This window comes from Asterias rubens, chromosome 2, assembly GCF_902459465.1.
Source record: "Asterias rubens chromosome 2, eAstRub1.3, whole genome shotgun sequence".
NCBI lineage: Eukaryota > Metazoa > Echinodermata > Asteroidea > Forcipulatida > Asteriidae > Asterias > Asterias rubens.
The window spans coordinates 10,846,632-10,867,178 of NC_047063.1; the positions used below are offsets into that span (position 1 = coordinate 10,846,632).

The window sequence follows — 20,547 nt, forward strand, 5'->3', positions numbered from 1 at the left end:
ATACGGTCAGCCATTTTGTGGAGTTGTAGTTCTACAATGGCAAACCTTGTTCTGTCATGAAATAGCACAGAGGGATATACACACATGCATGTGAATAGTTTCCCTTTGAAAATATATAACATTTTCATACACAACCTTTTGTATTGCCCAATGCGCCTAATCCAAAGGCAACATGTCCCTTTAACTGTGAAATTTTTCTGGAATCAACTCTATTTATGGTTGTGCTGAAACATTTATGAGTGTACGAAATCTATAAAAAATTTAAAAATAGAAAAATATTCAGCTGCAGAGGACAAGGACCTGTTATCAGAAAAGTCTATCTATTATTCTTGCACGAAAAATGCACAGATCTATCAAAACACACATCATCACTTGAGCTTGTTGAGTGTGAATGGCATGTATGCTTTGTGATGTGGAAAGATATCAACGATAAAATAAATGTCTGACATTTTATAGCATAATAAATGAGAGGTTCCCCCCTTGAAGGTATAAAAAAGAAAACTGAAGTGAATTGAAATTTATTTTGAAGATGTGACTGTGATAACCCGTAGTTATCCTATTTCAATCACTTGAAAGATACTTGTCGGGTTCGTTTTGAATCTTTATAGTGGGTGTGTACAATTTAAGAAAAGTGCAAACGATTCATACACAAAGATACATTTTTTTCTCAAAGAAATTGTTTGTGATGCAGTGGTTGATATTGACCCCTTTTACGCACGTCCCACGCGGCGACTGTGCCACGCTTACCATTTTGGTGGTCAGTAGGTTTACGTGTAAACTCTGCGTTTTCTACAGAGCGCACTTTACTGAATAACGCACAGTGACATTGACCACCAAAGTGGCGCATCCAAAATAATTCTGATGATGATGTCAGATGAATTGGGTCAATATTCATGCCCCAATTTCATTGTGCTGCCTCAGTTACGAAAAGTAGCTAAGCACAAACAATTGATACTCACCAGAATGAGGTTACCAGCCAAAATGGCTTGTCACATGCACCATCCCTGACTGGTAAACTGCTAATTTGTGCTTGGCATGAAATTGTTAAGCAAGGTGTTGTCAGTTCATTAACTTTCTTTTTATGGCAGCCAGAAGAACCAACATACCTAATCTATTAATCTAGTTTTCAGTAGCTTGCTCAATCTAAAATGGATACTTTGATATGAAAAAAAAAGACAAAATCATATTACTAAAACGTGAACACCACTGTCAGCATATTAATTTCGTGTGCTATTTTTGTGATGATGCAATTTCTGTGCCCGGTGCAATAGTTTCCTCCCTCCAGCCCAAACCGGCTACCTGAATAATTAGTAGCCCATCCAAACGTCTTGGGCTAGGGGGCAACTAGCAATTTCCACCCTCTAGAAGAGTCTAGCAGACAAGATATTCAAGGCAACCCTTTGCAGTCAATCTTCATCATTCTCATGTCAATGTCCATATATTATTTTTTGTCAGGGATAGTAAGACCATAGACCTTGGCCCAATTTCATAGAGCTGCTAAGCACGAAAATTTGCTTAGCATGAAATGTCTTCTTTGATAAAAACAGGATTAGGCCTACCAACCAACCATTTGTTGTGTATTGCTTGATACTGGTATTCAGCTGTCGTTTGCTTATATCCTGAAAATCACGAGGAAATTTGATTGGTAATCCTGTTTTTATCAAGGCAAAAATTTCATGCTTAGCAAATTTGTGTGCTTAGCAGCTCTATGAAATTGGGCCCTATTCAAGTGTTTCTTCTGCATGCCGTCACTGCCTCCTACTTGCATGCTAAAATTGCCTCTAGGGACAATATTGTGTAGACCCCCCTCAGATCATAATTAGATTCAGTGTTTTGACAAGGAAGGAACAAAGTCCTTACCTCTTTAAGGACGGACAGTCTTAGGCTTGTTTGTGAAGAGTGTTATTTCCTGTAGTAATCGTAGAACACTAATCGGCATGAAGCTTGTACTAATTAAATGATTAATTAATCATTGATGTCACAAAAAGAGAGAAATGAAGGACCCCCCCCCCCCCCCAGATCACATTTAGGTTCAGAGTTTGACAAGGAAGGAACAAAGTCATTTCCATTTATAAGGAAGATGTGTGTCGGGTTGTTTTATTTTCTGTAGTAATCACAGAACACCAATAATTGTGAAGCTCATCATTAATTAAATGATTAATTTATCATTGTAATCACAAAAAGAGAGAATCGAAGACCCCCCTCGGATCACATTAAGATTCAGAGCTTGATAAGGGAGGAACAGAATCCTTGCCTCTTTTCAGGAAGAGGGGTCTCGGGCTTGTTTTATTTCCTGTAGTAATCATAGAACACCAATTATTATGAAGTTCATTATTAATTGAATGATTAGTTTTTTTATAGATATAAAAAAAGGAAAAAAAAAGAAACGAAGCTACTATATGATCAATGAGGCAATCACCTGTTTGACATTCCATTAATAATGAAGGGGGAAAAGAAGACGCACAAGAAAACAAAAAGATAGACTAAGTAGACGTATATAAATTCAAGAGAGAAGTGAAATTCCCATTGGTCTGGACAGGAAGTAATCTGATCTGGTCGTCATGAGACTCTTGATGGGCCAGGTGGCATCCTGTGAGATGCCTCAATGTTTACATGAACATGGAGAACAGCAGACCGAGTGCAAGAGATATTCGCCACCCAGCTTTTTTGTTTACCTGTCTGCGTAGTACACGTACGCACAAAATCAATATTTTGATGGGTAGCAGTTATTTTTTCGTTGTGTTTTTGTATACATGCGAGAGTGTGTGCATTAGGAGCTTGATTTGTACAAGGCATTATGCCGACTCACTCATCATAATGTGAATCAATCTGCACCATCTTGGTCATGTACCCTACGTATTTAAACCCATTGTTCAACACTGATGATCAGACCAAAAAGGGATCAGACTATTTTTTAGCTCCTAGCCTCGGTTTGGTTACAGTAGTCTGAATGGAATACCCCCCCCCCCCCCTAAGTGTGTTGTGTGCTCAGAACCTCAGGAGTTCTTCTAAGGATTTTTTTATTACAATTTTTTCCTCTCAACAAATTTGAAGAGAAGAAAATAAAAGAAAAAACTAACAAAAAAGAAAAAACTAAACAGGCCCAACTGCATTAGTAGCTGTAGAATGTAATCAACGCAAAGCATGCCAATTCATGAAAAAGTATGCCATGTACATGTAATAACAATCAAAAACAACTTTCACTGTAAATCAATTTGAAATAAAAACATCTTTTTCCATCAGTCGATCATTTAGATGATGAATTCTGTCTGGCCGGTCAAACCATATGATATCAGGCCAGAATCATATTTATTAAAATCAGTGAAGGGAATTGGGAATATTTACTCTATTCACTAGGTGTCCACCGAGGAACGAAGTCATTAGATGGAAGTACTAACATCTTGTAACTCTTCCGCAGGGAGGGAGGGAGGAATTGAAGAAGGTTTTTTGGAGTTGGAGATGTTTTTAGATCGTTGATGAGTGTAATATGTAGGAAAAGGGCCGCCGGGGTGTGGGGGTATACCTCTTTGCTTGAAAGGTCTTCAGACATACAGTGGATGGCATTGGTGTCATTTTGCATAAGATGTTTTCTGTAATGAAAGATTTTAGTTCAAAGAAAGGTACAAAATACCATGAGTATTGATTCTGCTTTTTAGTTGCTGGGGGACAAATAGGAAAATGTCAGGATGAATCCATTTATCAATATAAACCACAAGGGAAACTGACTGGGTAAATTTGTAAATGATTTTTGGGGTTGAACAAAGAATTGACTAGAGTGGGATTCGAACCAACGACCTCCGGATTAACGTGCCGGCGCTCTACCAACTGAGCTATATAGCCCTATATTGGCGGTGTCCCTGTTTTGTCAATATCTTTGTTCGGGGGTGCCAGTCAGAAGCCATACAACCGTTAACTGCCGTGTAGCCAGGGATCACACCCAAATTACGATACAACCCAGTCAGTTTCCCTTGTGGTTTATATTGATATCTGAAACAAAAAAGTCGCATCCCCTTTAGGTGATCCCCTAGCTGCCGCTTCCCAGGTTGTATCGTAATTTGGGTGTGATCCCTGGCTACACGGCAGTTAACGGTTGTATGGCTTCTGACTGGCACCCCCGAACAAAGATATTGACAAAACAGGGACACCGCCAATATAGGGCTATATAGCTCAGTTGGTAGAGCGCCGGCACGTTAATCCGGAGGTCGTTGGTTCGAATCCCACTCTAGTCAATTCTTTGTTCAACCCCAAAAATCATTGATAAATCCATTTATCAGAAACACTCAATTGAGAAATGTTATTGTTGTTTCCGTTGTTCCACGGCTTATTGTGCTATCTGTTTTGGACACCCCTTAATTTTTTTTTTATATCTCAAAGAATTAAAAAAAAAACTATAAAAAATTCAAATACATATATACAAATTTATCGGACACGACAAGCAGACTCTGCTGTCTTTTTTTTAATTTTTATTTTATTTTATTTTTTTATATATACATGTATATACTTACTTACTGTGTCACATCTTTAACAATTTTTTTCCCCTCAAATTTAGACTGTGAGTCTGATAAAATAATATTCAATTCTATTGAAAGTTGAAGTACACTTAATGCCCATAAAGACAAGAGAAATCAATCTTCTCTCACTGTCGTAGCGCCTGTTCAAATAAAAACGATTTTCTCAAATGCATGTTAAATTGGATCAGGAATCTTTTTTCTTATTTTGATTCTGGTCTTGCAAACACAATTCTGACACAGTAAACATTTTGAGCCACAAGCCCTGGGTCCAATTTCATAGAGCAAAAAAATCCTTACTTAGTAAAATCATATTACCGGCCAAGACTCCACTCAATTAGTATGGCCGGTAACATGTGTAAAATAAGCGAGCTATTTTCGTGCTTAAGCAAATTTTTTGCTTAAGCAGCTCTATGAAATTGGCCCCTATTGTCTTGTGAATTTTCCCCAAACTCGAATCCTTAAAAAATGCTTATGAAATGATCACTTCTGAAAACAGATCTGAATGTCTAATTTCCCCTAATTTGATGTCAACTTCTTAAAATATTATGCTTGTTCTGCAGATGATCCCAACCAAGCCAGCATGATCAAGCCCAATCTAAACCAACCCCTTCTTGATGATGATGATGATGACAAGACAAACTCTGGCGCCCTCACAAGGCGACGAGGGGCCATGCGACAGGCTAAAGTACATGAACACCTTGGCCACAAGTTCTTAGCACATTATTTCCGCACACCGACCTATTGCTCATTCTGTAATGAGTTCATTTGGTGAGTGGTCTCAATTTTTATGATCCAGTGCTCAATTTTTATAAGGCCTTTCTATTAACTAAGAATTGACGCAACACAAACAAAAATGTGTGGCACAATGGACACAACAGGGCCCAGTTTCATAGAGCTGCTTAAGCAGAAAATATTGCTTAAAAGTTTTCTGCTAAACATGAATGAACAGGATACCAGCCAAGAATTGTACACGTGACATAGTAGTTTGCCTGGTAACCTTATTCTGATAAGCAAAGTTTTGTTGTGCTTAGCAACTTATCTGCCTAAGCAGCTCTATGAAATTGGGCACTGTTATGCATCTTTTGCCGCGTTTATTATATATGAAGCTCCAAATTGAAGTTTATCAAACAGTTGTACAGATCAATTTTGTCTCTCAAAACGACAGAAATGAAGCAGAGTTTAGCCACATGTGATGTTAGTGCACATGGTCTGTAGGGAACAAAAACAATGACATCTCCATTTAATTTATAGGATAGTTGCATCGAGAAACAGACAATGGACACTATTGGTAACCAGTCTTCTCACTTGCTTTATCTCAACATATGCATGAAATAATAAACCTATGAAAATTTGAGCTTGATTTGTCGTCGAAGTTGCGAGATAACTTTGAAAGAAAGAAGGAAAAAAAACACCCTCGTCACACGAATTTGTGTGCTTTCAGATGCTTGATTTTGAGATCTCATATTCTAAACTTGAGGTCTTGAAATCAAATTCGTTGAAAATTACTTCTTTCTCGAAAACTACGTCACTTCAGAGGGAGCCGTTTCTTACAATGTTTTATACCATCAACCTCTCCCCATTACTTGTTACCAAGTGAGGATTTATGCTGATAATTATTTTGAGTAATTACCAATATTGTCCACTGCCTTTAAGTACTGTATTCTCAGTGCTTGCTGAGGCCTTTGGGTAAATGAAATCCACATGCTATAGATTAGATTTGAACCCATGATATTTGCAAAATCCCAGGCTACTTGGTCGGGATTCGAACCCACAGTATATCCACAAAATCATCAAAATCCACATGCTACTAGGTTGGGGTTGAGCTATGTCAGTGCACTAAACAAATGCCCTAGTTTGACCTGATTAAATCTCTTCCTGATTAAAGTACACTGTGAATTTTCTTCCCCTCTTATTTGAATGTCCAGGGGTGTTATGGGAAAGCAAGGTTACAAATGCAAAGGTAAGCAAACAAATATTGGATAAGTTTTAGATAATAAACTAAACAACATAAACAACAGCTGTTGCTGAATATTATAACAATTTTAAATGTTACTTTTGGAGATTGAACACAGATTTACATTTAACTGAAACAGTTTGAAGATAGAGATAACAGAAAGCTTCCCTTAAAATATTACCTGCTGAGGTGCTGTAGTTTTTGCGAAATGAGTATAACAATCTCACAAAAAAATTGTTTAGTCTCGGTTTTAGCTGTACTTTTAAAAACAGACCATAACTGGTTAATACATTTTTACATGCTCAATATTTCTACAATGAATTCTGTGTCGTATGTGGTAATAATTACAATTGCATAAAAACAAACAAATAAATGATCTTTTCATTCAGAGTGTCAGTTGGCAGTGCATAAACGATGCTACAACCAAGTACTAGGAAAATGTCCTGGTGCTGGCACAGAAACAATGGACACAAAGGTGAGACTTTTTTCTTCCCCTCAGACGTATAAAATGTGATGAGAAATACATTCTTAGATCTTGAGTAGACAATTATTACTTTATTTCATTACACATAATATAACCTCGCAATCAGCACCAGTCACATGTTGAATTGGGGACAATGACAACAAGTTTGGTTTTGGATGTGGGAGGTTTTAAAACCCCAATGGGGAAAACCCATGGAATCTTTTTAGTAGCAGCAAAAAGCGATCAGTCTTTAATTTACAAACAAAGTCAGCACAAAGAGGTAGGTGAGTGGTTCTAAAGATGAATGAGTTACGCAATAGCAGTTCTCTTTTTAGATGACATTTGTTACGGTAACGGACTATTTGTTAACCGACATCATACTGTGATCATGTCATTCCTGCATTGGCACAAATCACTAGAAATGCTCCTCAGGACATTGAAATCAAAAATATGATTTAATGGTGACACTCCGTACTGTTATTATATCCCCCCCCCCTCTTTACTCTCACCCCCCCCCCCCTTCTGAAGGCCCTTAGAATGTAAATATCACATCCCTCGGAAAACCTGCCCTGAACGAAAGGAATACAAATAAAGAGCAAAATAATACTACCCTGATTTTTTTTTGATTTTTTTTTAGCCTCAAAGCCATGACAATTTTATAATCAGGACGTTTGACATTTAGACGACGGCATCAAGCACTTCTGGAATTAAAAATGGAGAGGGGGAAAAAAAAGGGGGAAAAAACCGCTGTCAAATTCTCTCATGATGAGGGGACACCCCTTGTTCTCTTTTATTTTAAAAGATTTGTTTTACAAATTTTAATATAGATTTCATTTTTAGATGGAGGTACGGGAAACGAAATAAGGGGAAAAAAATATAGAAGGCTAGATGTCATTGTGATGCCAGCCCTGGATTAGAAACTGTGTTTCCCCTAAGGTGTATCAGAGAATGGTGACATGTCTAGAGTGAACCAAGATTTGACAACATACATGAAGCATTAGGAAGAAACTATAAATAAAGAGGAAACTTGCAGGTACGATCTGACGATGACTGGAGCAAGCTAGACGAAACGTTGAGATTTAAAGAACTCACTCCACGGTAGTGCAGTTAATGACGATCCTATCAGCTAAAGTAGGAGTCCGAGCCAATTTTCTATACCTTCCGCCCAGGTTAAAAAGCAGGACAGTTCTTTCCTAAAAAGTCTCCCGAACAATCCGATAAATCTACTCTGCGGTAGTAGAATATAAGAAGACAGTTCTCTAAAGAACAAACTCTACCTGGCAAGTACATAAACCAATTACTACTAACAAAAACAATTCTGCTAATAATTATTTAATGACACATTCACATGATATGATATGTACACATATGTGTTTGTAAATACTTATTGAAAAAATAATGAAAAAGTAACGAGTAATAAACCACACTGACTGTGTATATAAAAAAAAGTAACAAGTTACGCCCTCTCACCGATTTTCTATGCATTATTTCACCTTTGAACTTACACAGCACATGAAATAGGCATTCATTTGAGCAACAGAGACGAAAATAGACACTCATTCACTTTGTGTGTCCGTGAACGCTACTGGGCATGTCAAAGTATTGCCTCCAGGGCCCAATTTCATAGAGCTGCTAAGCACAAAAATTTGCGTAGCATGAAATTTCTTCCTTGATAAAAACAGGATTACAAATCAAATTTCCATTTGTTGCATATTGCTTGTTACTGGTATTTAGCTGTTGTTTGCTTATATCCTGAAAATCTCGTGGGAATTTTGATGGTAATCTTGTTTTTATCAAGGAAGATATTTCATGCTTAGCAAATTTTTGTGCTTAGCAGCTCTATGAAATTGGGCCCAGATGATAGTAAAACACATCATCAGACAAAAGCCAAATTGAATTTCTGGGTCTCCCCACCTCTGATTAATCTCAGCTTCTTACTGAACAAACAATCTCATTGTCGTCTGTGTGGACAAATCTCATGAGAGAGAGAGAGAAGGCGAGATTGGATTGGATTGGCGCAGCTCTCTGTTGTATCAAGACCTGTGCTGTAAAAAATAAAAATCAAAAAATTTGTTGGTGGCCTGAGGTTTCGACCCTAGCAGAGTCTTTCCTGAAGGTTTAAAGGCAGTGGACACTATTGGTAATTACTAAAAACAATTATTAGCAGAAAACCTTTCTTGGTGACGAGTAATGGGGAGAGGTTGGTGGTATAAAACATTGTGAGAAACGGCACCCTCTGAAGTGCCATCAAATCGAGAAAGAAGTAATTTTCCACGAATTTGATTTTGGGGCCTCAGATTTAGAACTTGAGGTCACGAAATCAACCATCTAAACGCACGCAAGTTCGTGTGAAAAGGGTGTTTTTTCTTTCATTATTATCTCGTAACTTTGATGACCGATTGAGCTCCACCAACTTATCTACCTAAGGATCACACCTGGGAAGTGACTGCCAGGTTGTCGGTTCAAATCCCACCTTAGTCATTTTGTATTTGTCCAACCCTAAATCATTTGAAATTAACTATTAGTTTCCCTTGTGGTTTATTATTTGATATCTTTTATAAACTAAACACTATATTTTAAAAAAGTAGGCACTAAACAGACTGCTTGACAGTACTTGAAAGCGGTTTATTTAAAAGCACTGGAAAATAATGTAGGAGCCATGAGGCAGTTGTGCTGATGTTTTCTTAACAAAAAGGTTTTGTTAAGTAAAACAAAAACATCTCAAGAGATTGACGTCGATCTTTAACTCAATAGGTTTTTTTTTTCTCCCCCTGCAAATGAAAGCGTCCGTTTTTGTTGAATGTTTTTCTTTTAAGTTGCAAGGCTGTCTTTTGGAGGTTTATATTTTAGCTAAGTGTTCCGGCCATTGTTTAAGGTACTATATCTTCCTTACGAACTATTCACAGGACATTTGACATTTCATTTGTACCGTCTACTCCCATCTTGTGAGTGCCACTTTTGAATTCAATATGCCTTCATTTGGGAATGGAATTTCATTTCAGGAAGTCAGTTTCTTTCACAAGAATCCAGTTACGGAAGTTAACACAGATCTTTGTGCGTCTTCCCATTGATTTGTGCATGAAATGAGATTGTGATTTTATTAATGGAATTTCTCAAGGCTAAATTCTTAAATAGGTTTAGGGAATGATCTTCACTTTCCCTGTACTTCGAAAGGATTGTGTTGTTTTTGTAGTGTACATAAAAACTTACTTGGTACGAAGCACTGCAGCTGTTGATAATGTATAACATTTTGAGAAACAATTCCCATCAAAGGAATGTTGTTTAAGAGAGAGATTTAAAAACATGTCAATCTGAAAGAAAGGAAAAAAGGTTTCTGCATAAAACGTTTCTCATATTGTGTATTCCAATTATGGAGTATTCATCCTGCATGTACATAGTTGCTCCAGATTTTCAAAAACGCTGCCACCTGATATAAAGTTTTCACGGGTCAGTTTTATTGCGTATAATCTACATTTATATAGGATTAAAACAATCGAATACTTCCAAAAACCAAAATTATATTTGCCTGACGAGGTGTTTGTAAAATACTCTTATTGTTTTTAAAAGTGTCTTTAGGTTTTCTTTCGATATGATTATCAATGTTTGTATGAGTAATTCTTCTTCTTCTGGTGATGTCTTGTAGATTTTGAAGAAGCGATTTAAGATTGATATGCCGCATCGCTTTAAGGTGTTCTCATATCGTAGTCCTACATTCTGTGATCACTGTGGAACAATGCTCTATGGCCTCATCCGACAGGGCGTCAAATGCGAAGGTACTTTGTTACTTTCTCTCTATCTAACACCCGTCTCAGAAAGGCGCTCCGGAGTTCTGCCGAACCAAATTCTGAAATTAGTACATGAAAAGTTTGACGTCTGAAACAGTTAGGAGTGACTGGACGCGCTTGAAGTCGGAATGACTCTGGAGCGCCTTGGTTTCAGGCGTCGAACTTGTCATGAGCCAAGCATGTCAAGTTCGCCTTTCTGAACCCAAAATTTGTTTGGATCAACCTAGAGTTGCTCCTAATCTATTTGGTTTGGCGTGACTCTGGAGTGCCTGTCTGAAAAGGGTGTTAAGCCCGGTTCATACTTCCTGCAAATGCTTTGTGCGAAGCAAATTCTCTTGCGTCACAATTGGAAAAACAGCACGTACTTAATCAATGTGTCACAAAAAATCTTTACATTTGCAGGAAGAATGAACCAGGCTTTACATGGTTATTCATCACCACGCAATAATCTAATTATAACCAAATAAAACATTAATGATTGCTGCTTACGGTGTTAAGCCCGGTTCATACTTCCTGCAAATGCTTTGTGCGAAGCAAATTCTCTTGCGTCACAATTGGAAAAACAGCACGTACTTAATCAATGTGTCACAAAAAACCTTTACATTTGCAGGAAGAATGAACCAGGCTTTACATGGTTATTCAGCACCACGCAATAATCTAATTATAACCAAATAAAACATTAATGATTGCTGCTTACGGAGTACCCAATAAACTACTGTTAATGTTGAGGAAATAACATTTGAGAAAAGTAAACATATGTTGTCCTTGATTTCACTCAAACATTGATGTACTTCCCCTTTAGGCAAGAATGAAATAAGAAAGATCAATTCACCGCATTTTTGACTGCTTGAGGGCGTATATCAACCAACTACTTGTGATGCGAAAACAAGCATTATTTATTTGGACGGTGATTTAAGCAAACACCATATCAAAATAAGATAAAACTATAATTGTGATACAAGGAATATTGCGGTAAAACTATGGTCTCACGCTGTAAAACTACAGTCAATTAAGCTTGATTTCCTATAAAATAATAATAGTGGCTTCTTATAAAGCAGTCAGGTCTGTCACGCAGTGACACTCATGGCGCTTCACATTATTACCCCTGGTCACTGGGCCTTAAATCATTCCTTAAACCATCTCAGCTCCCTGGGAGTATACAGCCTGTGCCGCCAAATATGTAGCGCAATCAAAGCTCATCAATCTCCAGAACCAACTCTGCCCTCACAGGTACCCATTTACCCCTGGGTGGAGAGAAGCAATTACAGTGAAGTGTCTTGCTGAGGGACAAAAGTGTCACAACCGGGATTCGAACCCACACTCCGCTGAACAGAATCACCAGAGCTAGAGTTCGATGCTCTTATCTGCTCGACCACGACACCCTATGTCACCATCTGAAATTAATTATGTTTTGTTGATTATTTTGTAACTATTTCAGCATGCAATGTGAATGTTCACCACAAGTGTAAGAAGCACGTACCTAACCTGTGTGGTATCAACCAGCAGCTCCTATCAATCGCTTTACAGGAAGTAGAGGTAAGCAACATACATTTATACATAGGATCTTTTCGAAACAACAGCTTCGGCTTTGGATTCGGATTCAGGCTCCGTCTTCTCGTCTGAAGCCCTGGGCGCGTACGCAAAGCACGCGCAATATTGTTAAAACAACCGCGGTGCCAAACTAGCCTGAGCCAATTCCAAAGCCGAAGCCCTAGTTTAAAAATATGGGCTATACTCTCACCGTTTGGTCATGTTCCTGGTTTGTATTAGCCAAACCTGATCAATAATAATACTGATTCTCATTTTACCACAAAGGGACCAGACTATTATATCCTTTCAACCTCAGTTTAGTTACATAAACCTTTCATTTATGTATTTGTTTATTTATTTATTTATTTATTTATTTATTTATTTCGGTTTAAAACACAACACATTGTCGGTAGCATTACATAGCAATGCTAAAATGACATGTTTATATAACAAAAGTAAAAAGACATGTCTACCAAATTTTGAAATTCTACAAAAGGCATGCAAAATCTGGACCAGCTAAATGTTAGGATAAAATGTTTCAATACATCAATATACATAAAAATGGTTGAAGAACAGACAGTCATTACAAAATTCAAATAAATTATATTCAGGCCCTGTTTGAATAAGTGGCTGCGGCTACGCCTTTATTGCTGCGTCGTTATGCATTGCAGTATAGCAACACCATTAGCAACAGTTGAAGCCATAGCTGTAGCCAATTCGGATACAGTCTATGATGCATAAGAAGGTCAAACCAATGTAGGTTAATCACATGTAGACATGACAGCACTGGTGATTATCGGGAGAAAAAGTAACCTTTGTTATAAGAAATACAGGGAGAGCTTTAAACTAATGTCCTTGAATTATTGAGGAGAGCTTTTTGCGTTCCTCCGAACGAAACTTCACACATTATGGTCTCAAAAGAGAAATTAAAACACAATTTTTTATTATCAAGTCTGACTGTCCGTGATGTTTAATTTCAAGCACGTAGGTACTTCACTCTGACGGCTCAAATGCAGTAACCTGATTGCAGGAATCGATTTGCGGAATGATCAAAGGAAGGGAATGCCACATTGGGACTTCATTTCCTGCTTTGAATAACAATTCTGGTTTCCCAAATTTGTTGAGCTCCACTTCAATTTTAAGTAGTGGGTTTTTTTCTCACACTCGCCGAACAAGGTTACGCATTCACACTCATAATTGAAATTTCAAAGATCTGTTCCCCCTACCCCCCTCCCCCCTCCATCAGCCACTAAACAACAACATTTATTTCATTCTGACTCAGGGTAATGATACAGATATGTCAATGATTACCGGTAATTAATTGGCCACAAACTGGATTATTTAAACTTAGTAACAGAGCAAATGAAAATGGAACCAGCATGGTAGGAACAAAAGTGAAGCAGATGCCTTTTTAATAACTAAAGCTACTCAATTGGCATGGGGAACCAGGGCTGCCTCGAGGAGTGGTGGGTTAGGAAAACTACTCAAACACACCCCAAAACAACATCACGAAAGGGTTAACACTTGCAAAAACAATAAAAAATCTAATAAACACTATGCAAGCTTACTGTATCATTCATTTGTAGGTGTTGCATCATAGAAGAGTTAGTAACAAAATATGAGACAAACTACTGCCTGAAGATGACTAGAGCAAGCTAGGCGAAACGTTGAAACCAATTTAAGAACTGACTCCGCAGTAGTACAGTTAATCACGAGTATATAAGCTAAAGTAGATGTCACTGCCTATTTTCTATTCCATCCGCCCGAGTGATAGTTAAAAAAGCAGGGCAGTTCTTTTCAGAACTGAGAAGTCTCCCGAACATCTACTTCGCGGTAGTAGAATAAAGCAAGACAGTTCTCTGAGAACAAACTCTACCTGGCAAGTAGATACACACAAACTAAATAAATATTGATACCTCACCATGCAATGCCTCAAATCCTATAAAATACTTACTGCCTTGCCCCTAAGGGACATGAACTCACCTGTTATCATTCTCTTTGGTTTTATTAATTGCTTTTTAGTTATTTATGGGGGCGGGGGTTGTGGGGGGGGGGGGGATGGAGGGGTTTCATAATCAGTGCATTCTGTTCAACTCACTTTTCAATCAAATTACTTTCAAATGAGTTGTTTTAAAAAGTATGTTTACTTACATCAAGCTTTGACCAGGAATGAACTTTAGAATTATAATGCTCATTTGATTACATGCTCTGCTCTGATCATCCATTTGTGAAATTGTTTGTGTGTTTTTCTCTCTTTTGAGAGTATTTTTTTAATTAAAATTATAAATGACAGGGCTTTAAAGACGTTGGACACTATTGGTAATTGTCTAGGACCTGTCTTCTCACTTGGTCTATCTCAACATATGCATAAAGTAACAAACCTGTGAAAATTTGAGCTCGATTGGTCGTCGGAGTTGCGAGATAACTACGAACGAAAAAACACCCTAGTCACACGAAGTTGTGTGGTTTCAGATGCTTGATTTGCGAGACCTCAAATTCTAAACTTGAGGTCTCGAAATCAAATTCAGGGAAAATTACTTCTTTCTCAAAAACTACGTCACTTCAGAGGGAGCTGTTTCTCACAATGTTTTATACTATCAACCTCTCCCCATTACTTGTTACCAAATGAGTTTTTATGCTGATAATTATTTTGAGTAATTACCAATAGTGTCCACTGCCTTTAAGGGCTTTTATGAAATAAGAAATGCATACAAAGTTGTGGTTATAAACTGAATTTATTTATTTTCATTTAAAACTTTGTGGGTTTTTTTTTTTTTTGGGGGGGGGTTAAGCTGGGTTTTTTTTATGGTTAGATGAGTGCAATGACAAATTATTTTAACATTAATTGAAAAAAGGGGAACATATTGGACCACAAAAAAAAAAAATTGTTGAATGTTTTATGACATACTTTGATGTTTCAAGACGACAAACATACACAATTCGTGCATATGCCAGCACCCAAAGTACATGTGACATTATATACAAACAATTTATGTAAACATTTAGTAGCAATTTTCGTGCCAAAATTAAATATAGCATCTTCAAACTTTCAGTTGTACAAATCTCCACTATGTATTCAGAAATACATTAGCAAGCTACTGATAATCAAATTACATTCAGAACAAATAATGGAGAAACATTTTAAGATATTCCAAAGAGTTGGGTACTGCTCCTGCATTATCTCAAACATTTACAATACTTGGGTACAAATGTAGTTTTATTTGTAAGTATAATACAATATACTTGCAAATAAAGGTAGAATGAAGGATTGGTAATCAGATGAGAAAAACAAAATGGTGAGTTTTAATCTGAAAGCTCACTGATTATAAAGTTCAATCCAATTCAGTCCAATCCTCCAGAGTCATAATTCACTCTGAAACACTCAAGCATTTAAAGGCAGTGGACACTATCCGTAATTAATCAAAATAGTTGTCAGCATAAAAACTTACTTGGTAACAAGCAATGGAGAGCTGTTTTGAAAGTATAAAACATTGTGAGAAACGGCTGCCCTCTGAAGTAACGTAGTTTACGAGAAAGAAGTAATTTTCCACAAATTTGATTTTGAGACCCCAGAGTTAGATTTTGAGGTCCCGAAATCAGGCATCTGAAAACACACAACTTTGTGTGACAAGGGTGGTTTTCTTCCAATATTATCTCGCAACTTCGACGACCAATTGAGTTCAAATTTTCACAGGTTTGTTATTTTGTGCATATGTTGAGATACACCAAGTGAGAAGACTGGTCTCTGTGTCTTTAAATACGCAAAAAAAAAAATACATCAAAGGCAGCAATCCAACCAAGCATGTATAATTACCAACATTATTATTTGTCCATCGTGCTTAATCAACACGATAACCATATTTTCACTGGACGGTTTTGGGGAATTAATTTATACTCGTGCAAAAATCATTGATGTAAAAGACAATAGTGAAAGACTTTGCACAATTTTCACCATGTGAACACATTGTCCTTAATTTTGGTTGTAACAGCCAAAATAAGCGGTGGCGTAAAAAAAAAAAAAAAAAAAATGTTTTATATATTTTTTGTTGTAAGGGTTTGGGATACAGTTTTTTCGAATATGAATTTATACTCATACAAAAATCATTGATGTAAAAGACAATAGTGAGAGACTGTGCAAAATTTTCACCATGTGAACACATTTTCCTTAATTTGGTTGTAACAACCAAAATTAGCTGTTAGATTTTCATTTCAGATACAGTTATCGCGAATAAGACTTCATTTCAGGGGTGGGGGGGGGGAGGAATATTTCACAGGAAAAATGGTTCTAGGATCCCTTTGAAGTTTAGGTTGAAGAATTTACCGAGGGGCGATTGAATCAGTCGCTTGGTTTTCTATTGATATTTGGTTACATGTTTGGCTTTTGAGGGGGGGGGGGACCGTTTGCATCTTATCTTTGAAGGAATCCACCGGGACCTATTTCTCTCCTTTGCTTGATCAACTGCATAACAATCAATGCAAGCACCGCAGTCACGTCAACCGGCGTTGAATTTAATTCATTTGGGGGGTTCTTTAAAGGAATCACAATTTTGTTGGTTTGAAGTGAACATTCATTCCAATACTGTTGTATTTAGGTGCAGGTGTTTTGATACATCCAGCATTGTTGGTTATTTGAGGCACACATTTATTCCAATAGTCTCTTATTAAATTTTTTGTCTTCCTTTCTTTGAAAATATTGTATTAGAATGCCTATTTCTCAAAATGTTTTGCACATACTTAATTTAGGCCAGAAAAGATTAATAATGATTTATGGATTTATAAAGCGCACATTCTTAAATACATTACTCATGGCACTATAGCAATAGATGAAAATGGATGTATGATTAAACATTGCAAAAACTAAAATAATGCTACGAAACTAGACAGGGTTCCTTTTCAAAAAGACAATTTCCATGAGGATGACAGAGTTTTACACAATAAATTTCATAGCGAATTCGCTTTACGCTTTAAAAAATTCCTTTTTCCTTTCTTTTTTATGGCCAGCACTGTATTAATAAAGACTCGGTTTGTGGAGGATTCAAACAAAAGATTTTATAAACCTTGGAAAAAAAAACAAAAAAAAAAACGGAGAATAGGTCTAGAAATAAACTTATAACTTATCATGGTCTTTTTAAGTCATGTTTCTCTGGTAATTTTTGAGATAGAGGAATAGACTGCAAGGCTTGAACATATTCAAATGCTGTTTGGAACCTTGGGTCCCCCATTTACATTTCTATGTGCTATATACTTGTACAGTCTATTAAAGGAATAACTGTACGTGATTGGTTTTTGGATTTCTCAAATCTCTCCGAACCATTTACTTTTATTATTTGTTTGTTTGTTTGTCGCAGGAGAAGAAACGTAAAGCAGATAGGACCCCTCCTGAGCTGAAGAGTGCTACCTCTGCTGAAGATTCAGACGATGACGATGAGTAAGTATTATATTAATTTTGGTTTTTACCCATACACCGATGTGTGTTAGCACTGTATACTCAGTACTTTCCCGAGTCCTGTGAAAAAATATCACAGGCATGTTACTCGGGTGGGATTCGAACCCACGACCCTTGCAATTCTAGAGCAGTGTCTTACCAACTAGACTACCGAGGTTGCCCGGCAGCTAGAGGCAGTTCGAATCCTATGTTTTGGCAGCGGGTACCGCAACGATATAATAGATGTTAAATTTGCATCGGGGATAAAGAATATTAATTTTGGTTTTTACCCATACACCGATGTGTGTTAGCACTGTATACTCAGTACTTTCCCGAGTCCTGTGAAAAAATATCACAGGCATGTTACTCGGGTGGGATTCGAATCCACGACCCTTGCAATTCTAGAGCAGTGTCTTACCAACTAGACTACCGAGGTTGCCGAGTAAGTATTAAAATGAACATTTCAGTTGTCCGATATCTTTGTGGGGGGGAAAAAAAAAAAAAAAAAAAAAAAAAAAAAAAAAAAAAAAACAGTACCTGTTTGGGGTATGTGCCAGAAGACACCCAAGACGTTGGTGATGTCAGAAGACACCCAAGACGTTGGTGATGTCAGAAGACACCCAAGACGTCGGTGATCGATACTGGACAGTGTACTGTGCCCAGTTGTAAACGGCTACAGTGCGCCCTCATTAGGCACGATTTAACCAACTTCACTGATTTTTGGTTAAATCATATTCGGGATGTGATTTCTCTGTTTTTATGACATAAATATAAAACCTTATAGAATGCCCCAGACAGCAGATTAAGCGTTTTAAAACCAAAGATAAATGAATGTAACCAGACTTGCGAACTCTATCAAGCTTTTATGCTTTGAGCTCACAGTTCAGTTTTTCTTTTGTAAAGCCTATCATGTCCCCGCATATCCATCCAAACGTGAGAGTTATCAGTGAGTGTATTCACTGTCTTTCACTTGAACTTGCTAAACATTACCTTTAAAATTTCCTTGAAATCTTCCTTGTCAGTCGATATGAATATAACTCCCCCATCGCCACCTCCCAAAGTTTGCGAGAAAGAATAAAAAAAAGGAATTGAATTGAACACTTTTTTTATTTGATCTTCCCCACGTACAAAGGAGACGGCCATCAATAATCCTCTGCAGGGAACGGCCACCAATTTGACGTGCATATTGAAAACCTGCATTTGCATTTATGAGGCAGTCCTGGTGGATTTCTATAGATGTGATCTTAGCGTCTGCCAAGTACACAAGACCTGGGGTCTTTTTATAAACACCTAGATATTCCCCCTTGGTTAAGACAACAGATGGCTTGCCCAGTGCTTTGGGAAGTACTCTGTGCGCATTGCCACGGACCCTTCCTTCTATGCGCATTGTACGTTTCTGAAATGTATCATTTTACCAACGCAACCATATTGGTGATTTGGGTCCCTTGAATCATTATTATCCACTGATTTGAATCATTATTATCCCCTGATTTGAATCATTATTATTCCATGATTTGAATCATTATTATCCCATGATTTGAATCATTATTATTCCATGATTTGAATCATTATTATCCCCTGATTTGAATCATTATTATTCCATGATTTGAATCATTATTATCCCATGATTTGAATCATTATTATCCCCTGATTTGAATCATTATTATCCCCTGATTTGAATCATTATTATTCCATGATTTGAATCAATATTATCCCCTGATTTGAATCATTATTATTCCATGATTTGAATCATTATTATCCCATGACTTGAATCATTATTATCCCATTATCTGAATCAATATCCCATGATTTTAATGATAATTATCCCGTGATTTGACTCAACATTGATATCTCATGATTTGAATAACTATTAACTATTATAATAATAATAATTATAATGATTACATTTATATAGCGCTTTATACTAAAAAGTAGTTTCTAACCGTTCACAAAAAAATATATAAATGATAAGTAAGCAAACGGGAAAATTAAAGCAGGAAATAATAATACAAAAGGTACACATTATCCTATGTTTTGAATCTCTATTCCATAATTTGAATCATTATTATCCCATGATCTGAACCATTATTATCCCAAGATTTGAACCATCTTTATCGCATGATTCAAATCATTATTCCATGATTTTACCTATTGTTATCCAATAATTGAAATCATCTTTACCTCATGATTCAAATAACTATTATCCCATAATTTGAATCATCATTAATTACCCCAAGATTTGAATAACTACCCTATGATTTGTTCGCTTCTCTCAGTATACTTATAGGAAAGAAAGCGTAAGTGCTGGAAAAACAGTCAATCTTGTACCAGTCAGTGACTTTGCAAGTTGTGTTTGTCAGTTTCATGTCATTGTATAGAGCAATTGCGCAGAATGTATACTATGCATTAAAAATGGGTTTGCTTGAAGCCCGAAAGGACTTTCACTCTCATGTAAAATGGGCAATGATACCCTGGATATCGAGCCATGTTTCGTGGGCAGAAAACTGTTCTTTCTATTAATTCAATCTTACTTCTTCAAAGGTGTAGATTCATCCTCAATGTTACAAGTTTGAAAATGTTTTGGGAGCGCTGTAGTTTGGATGTCAACACTTCATTGTTATACTCTCATTTGTTTTAGAATAATAATCTAACACACTACATTAAAGACACAGGGGTGGATTTCACAAAGGTAGTCCTAACAATGCTAAGAGATAGGACTGGTCCTAAGTGCAATGCTAAGAGATAGGACTGGTCCTAAGTTAGGACTGTCCTAACTTAGGATCAGTCCTATCTCTTAGCATTGCCTAGGACTAGTCCTAAGTTAGGACTACCTTTGTGAAATCCACCCCTGGACAAATTCGGTTATTTCTCAAAATACC

General features: G+C 36.9%; 1 protein-coding gene across 3 annotated transcripts in view; it reads left to right on the forward strand.

The window, feature by feature from the left end:
- The window catches only part of LOC117306762 (protein kinase C delta type-like), an 80,450-nt gene that overhangs the window by 39,909 nt on the left and 19,994 nt on the right, over positions 1–20,547 (forward strand). For 2 of the 3 annotated variants that reach the window (XM_033791258.1, XM_033791257.1), the window contains 7 exons: positions 5,072–5,279; positions 6,437–6,471; positions 6,855–6,940; positions 10,572–10,701; positions 12,152–12,249; positions 17,592–17,671; positions 19,945–19,965. In XM_033791258.1, the coding sequence (XP_033647149.1) occupies positions 5,072–5,279; positions 6,437–6,471; positions 6,855–6,940; positions 10,572–10,701; positions 12,152–12,249; positions 17,592–17,671; positions 19,945–19,965 (658 nt within the window). The remainder of the gene's footprint in view (positions 1–5,071; positions 5,280–6,436; positions 6,472–6,854; positions 6,941–10,571; positions 10,702–12,151; positions 12,250–17,591; positions 17,672–19,944; positions 19,966–20,547) is intronic. The other variant, XM_033791259.1, reaches the window with a different exon arrangement.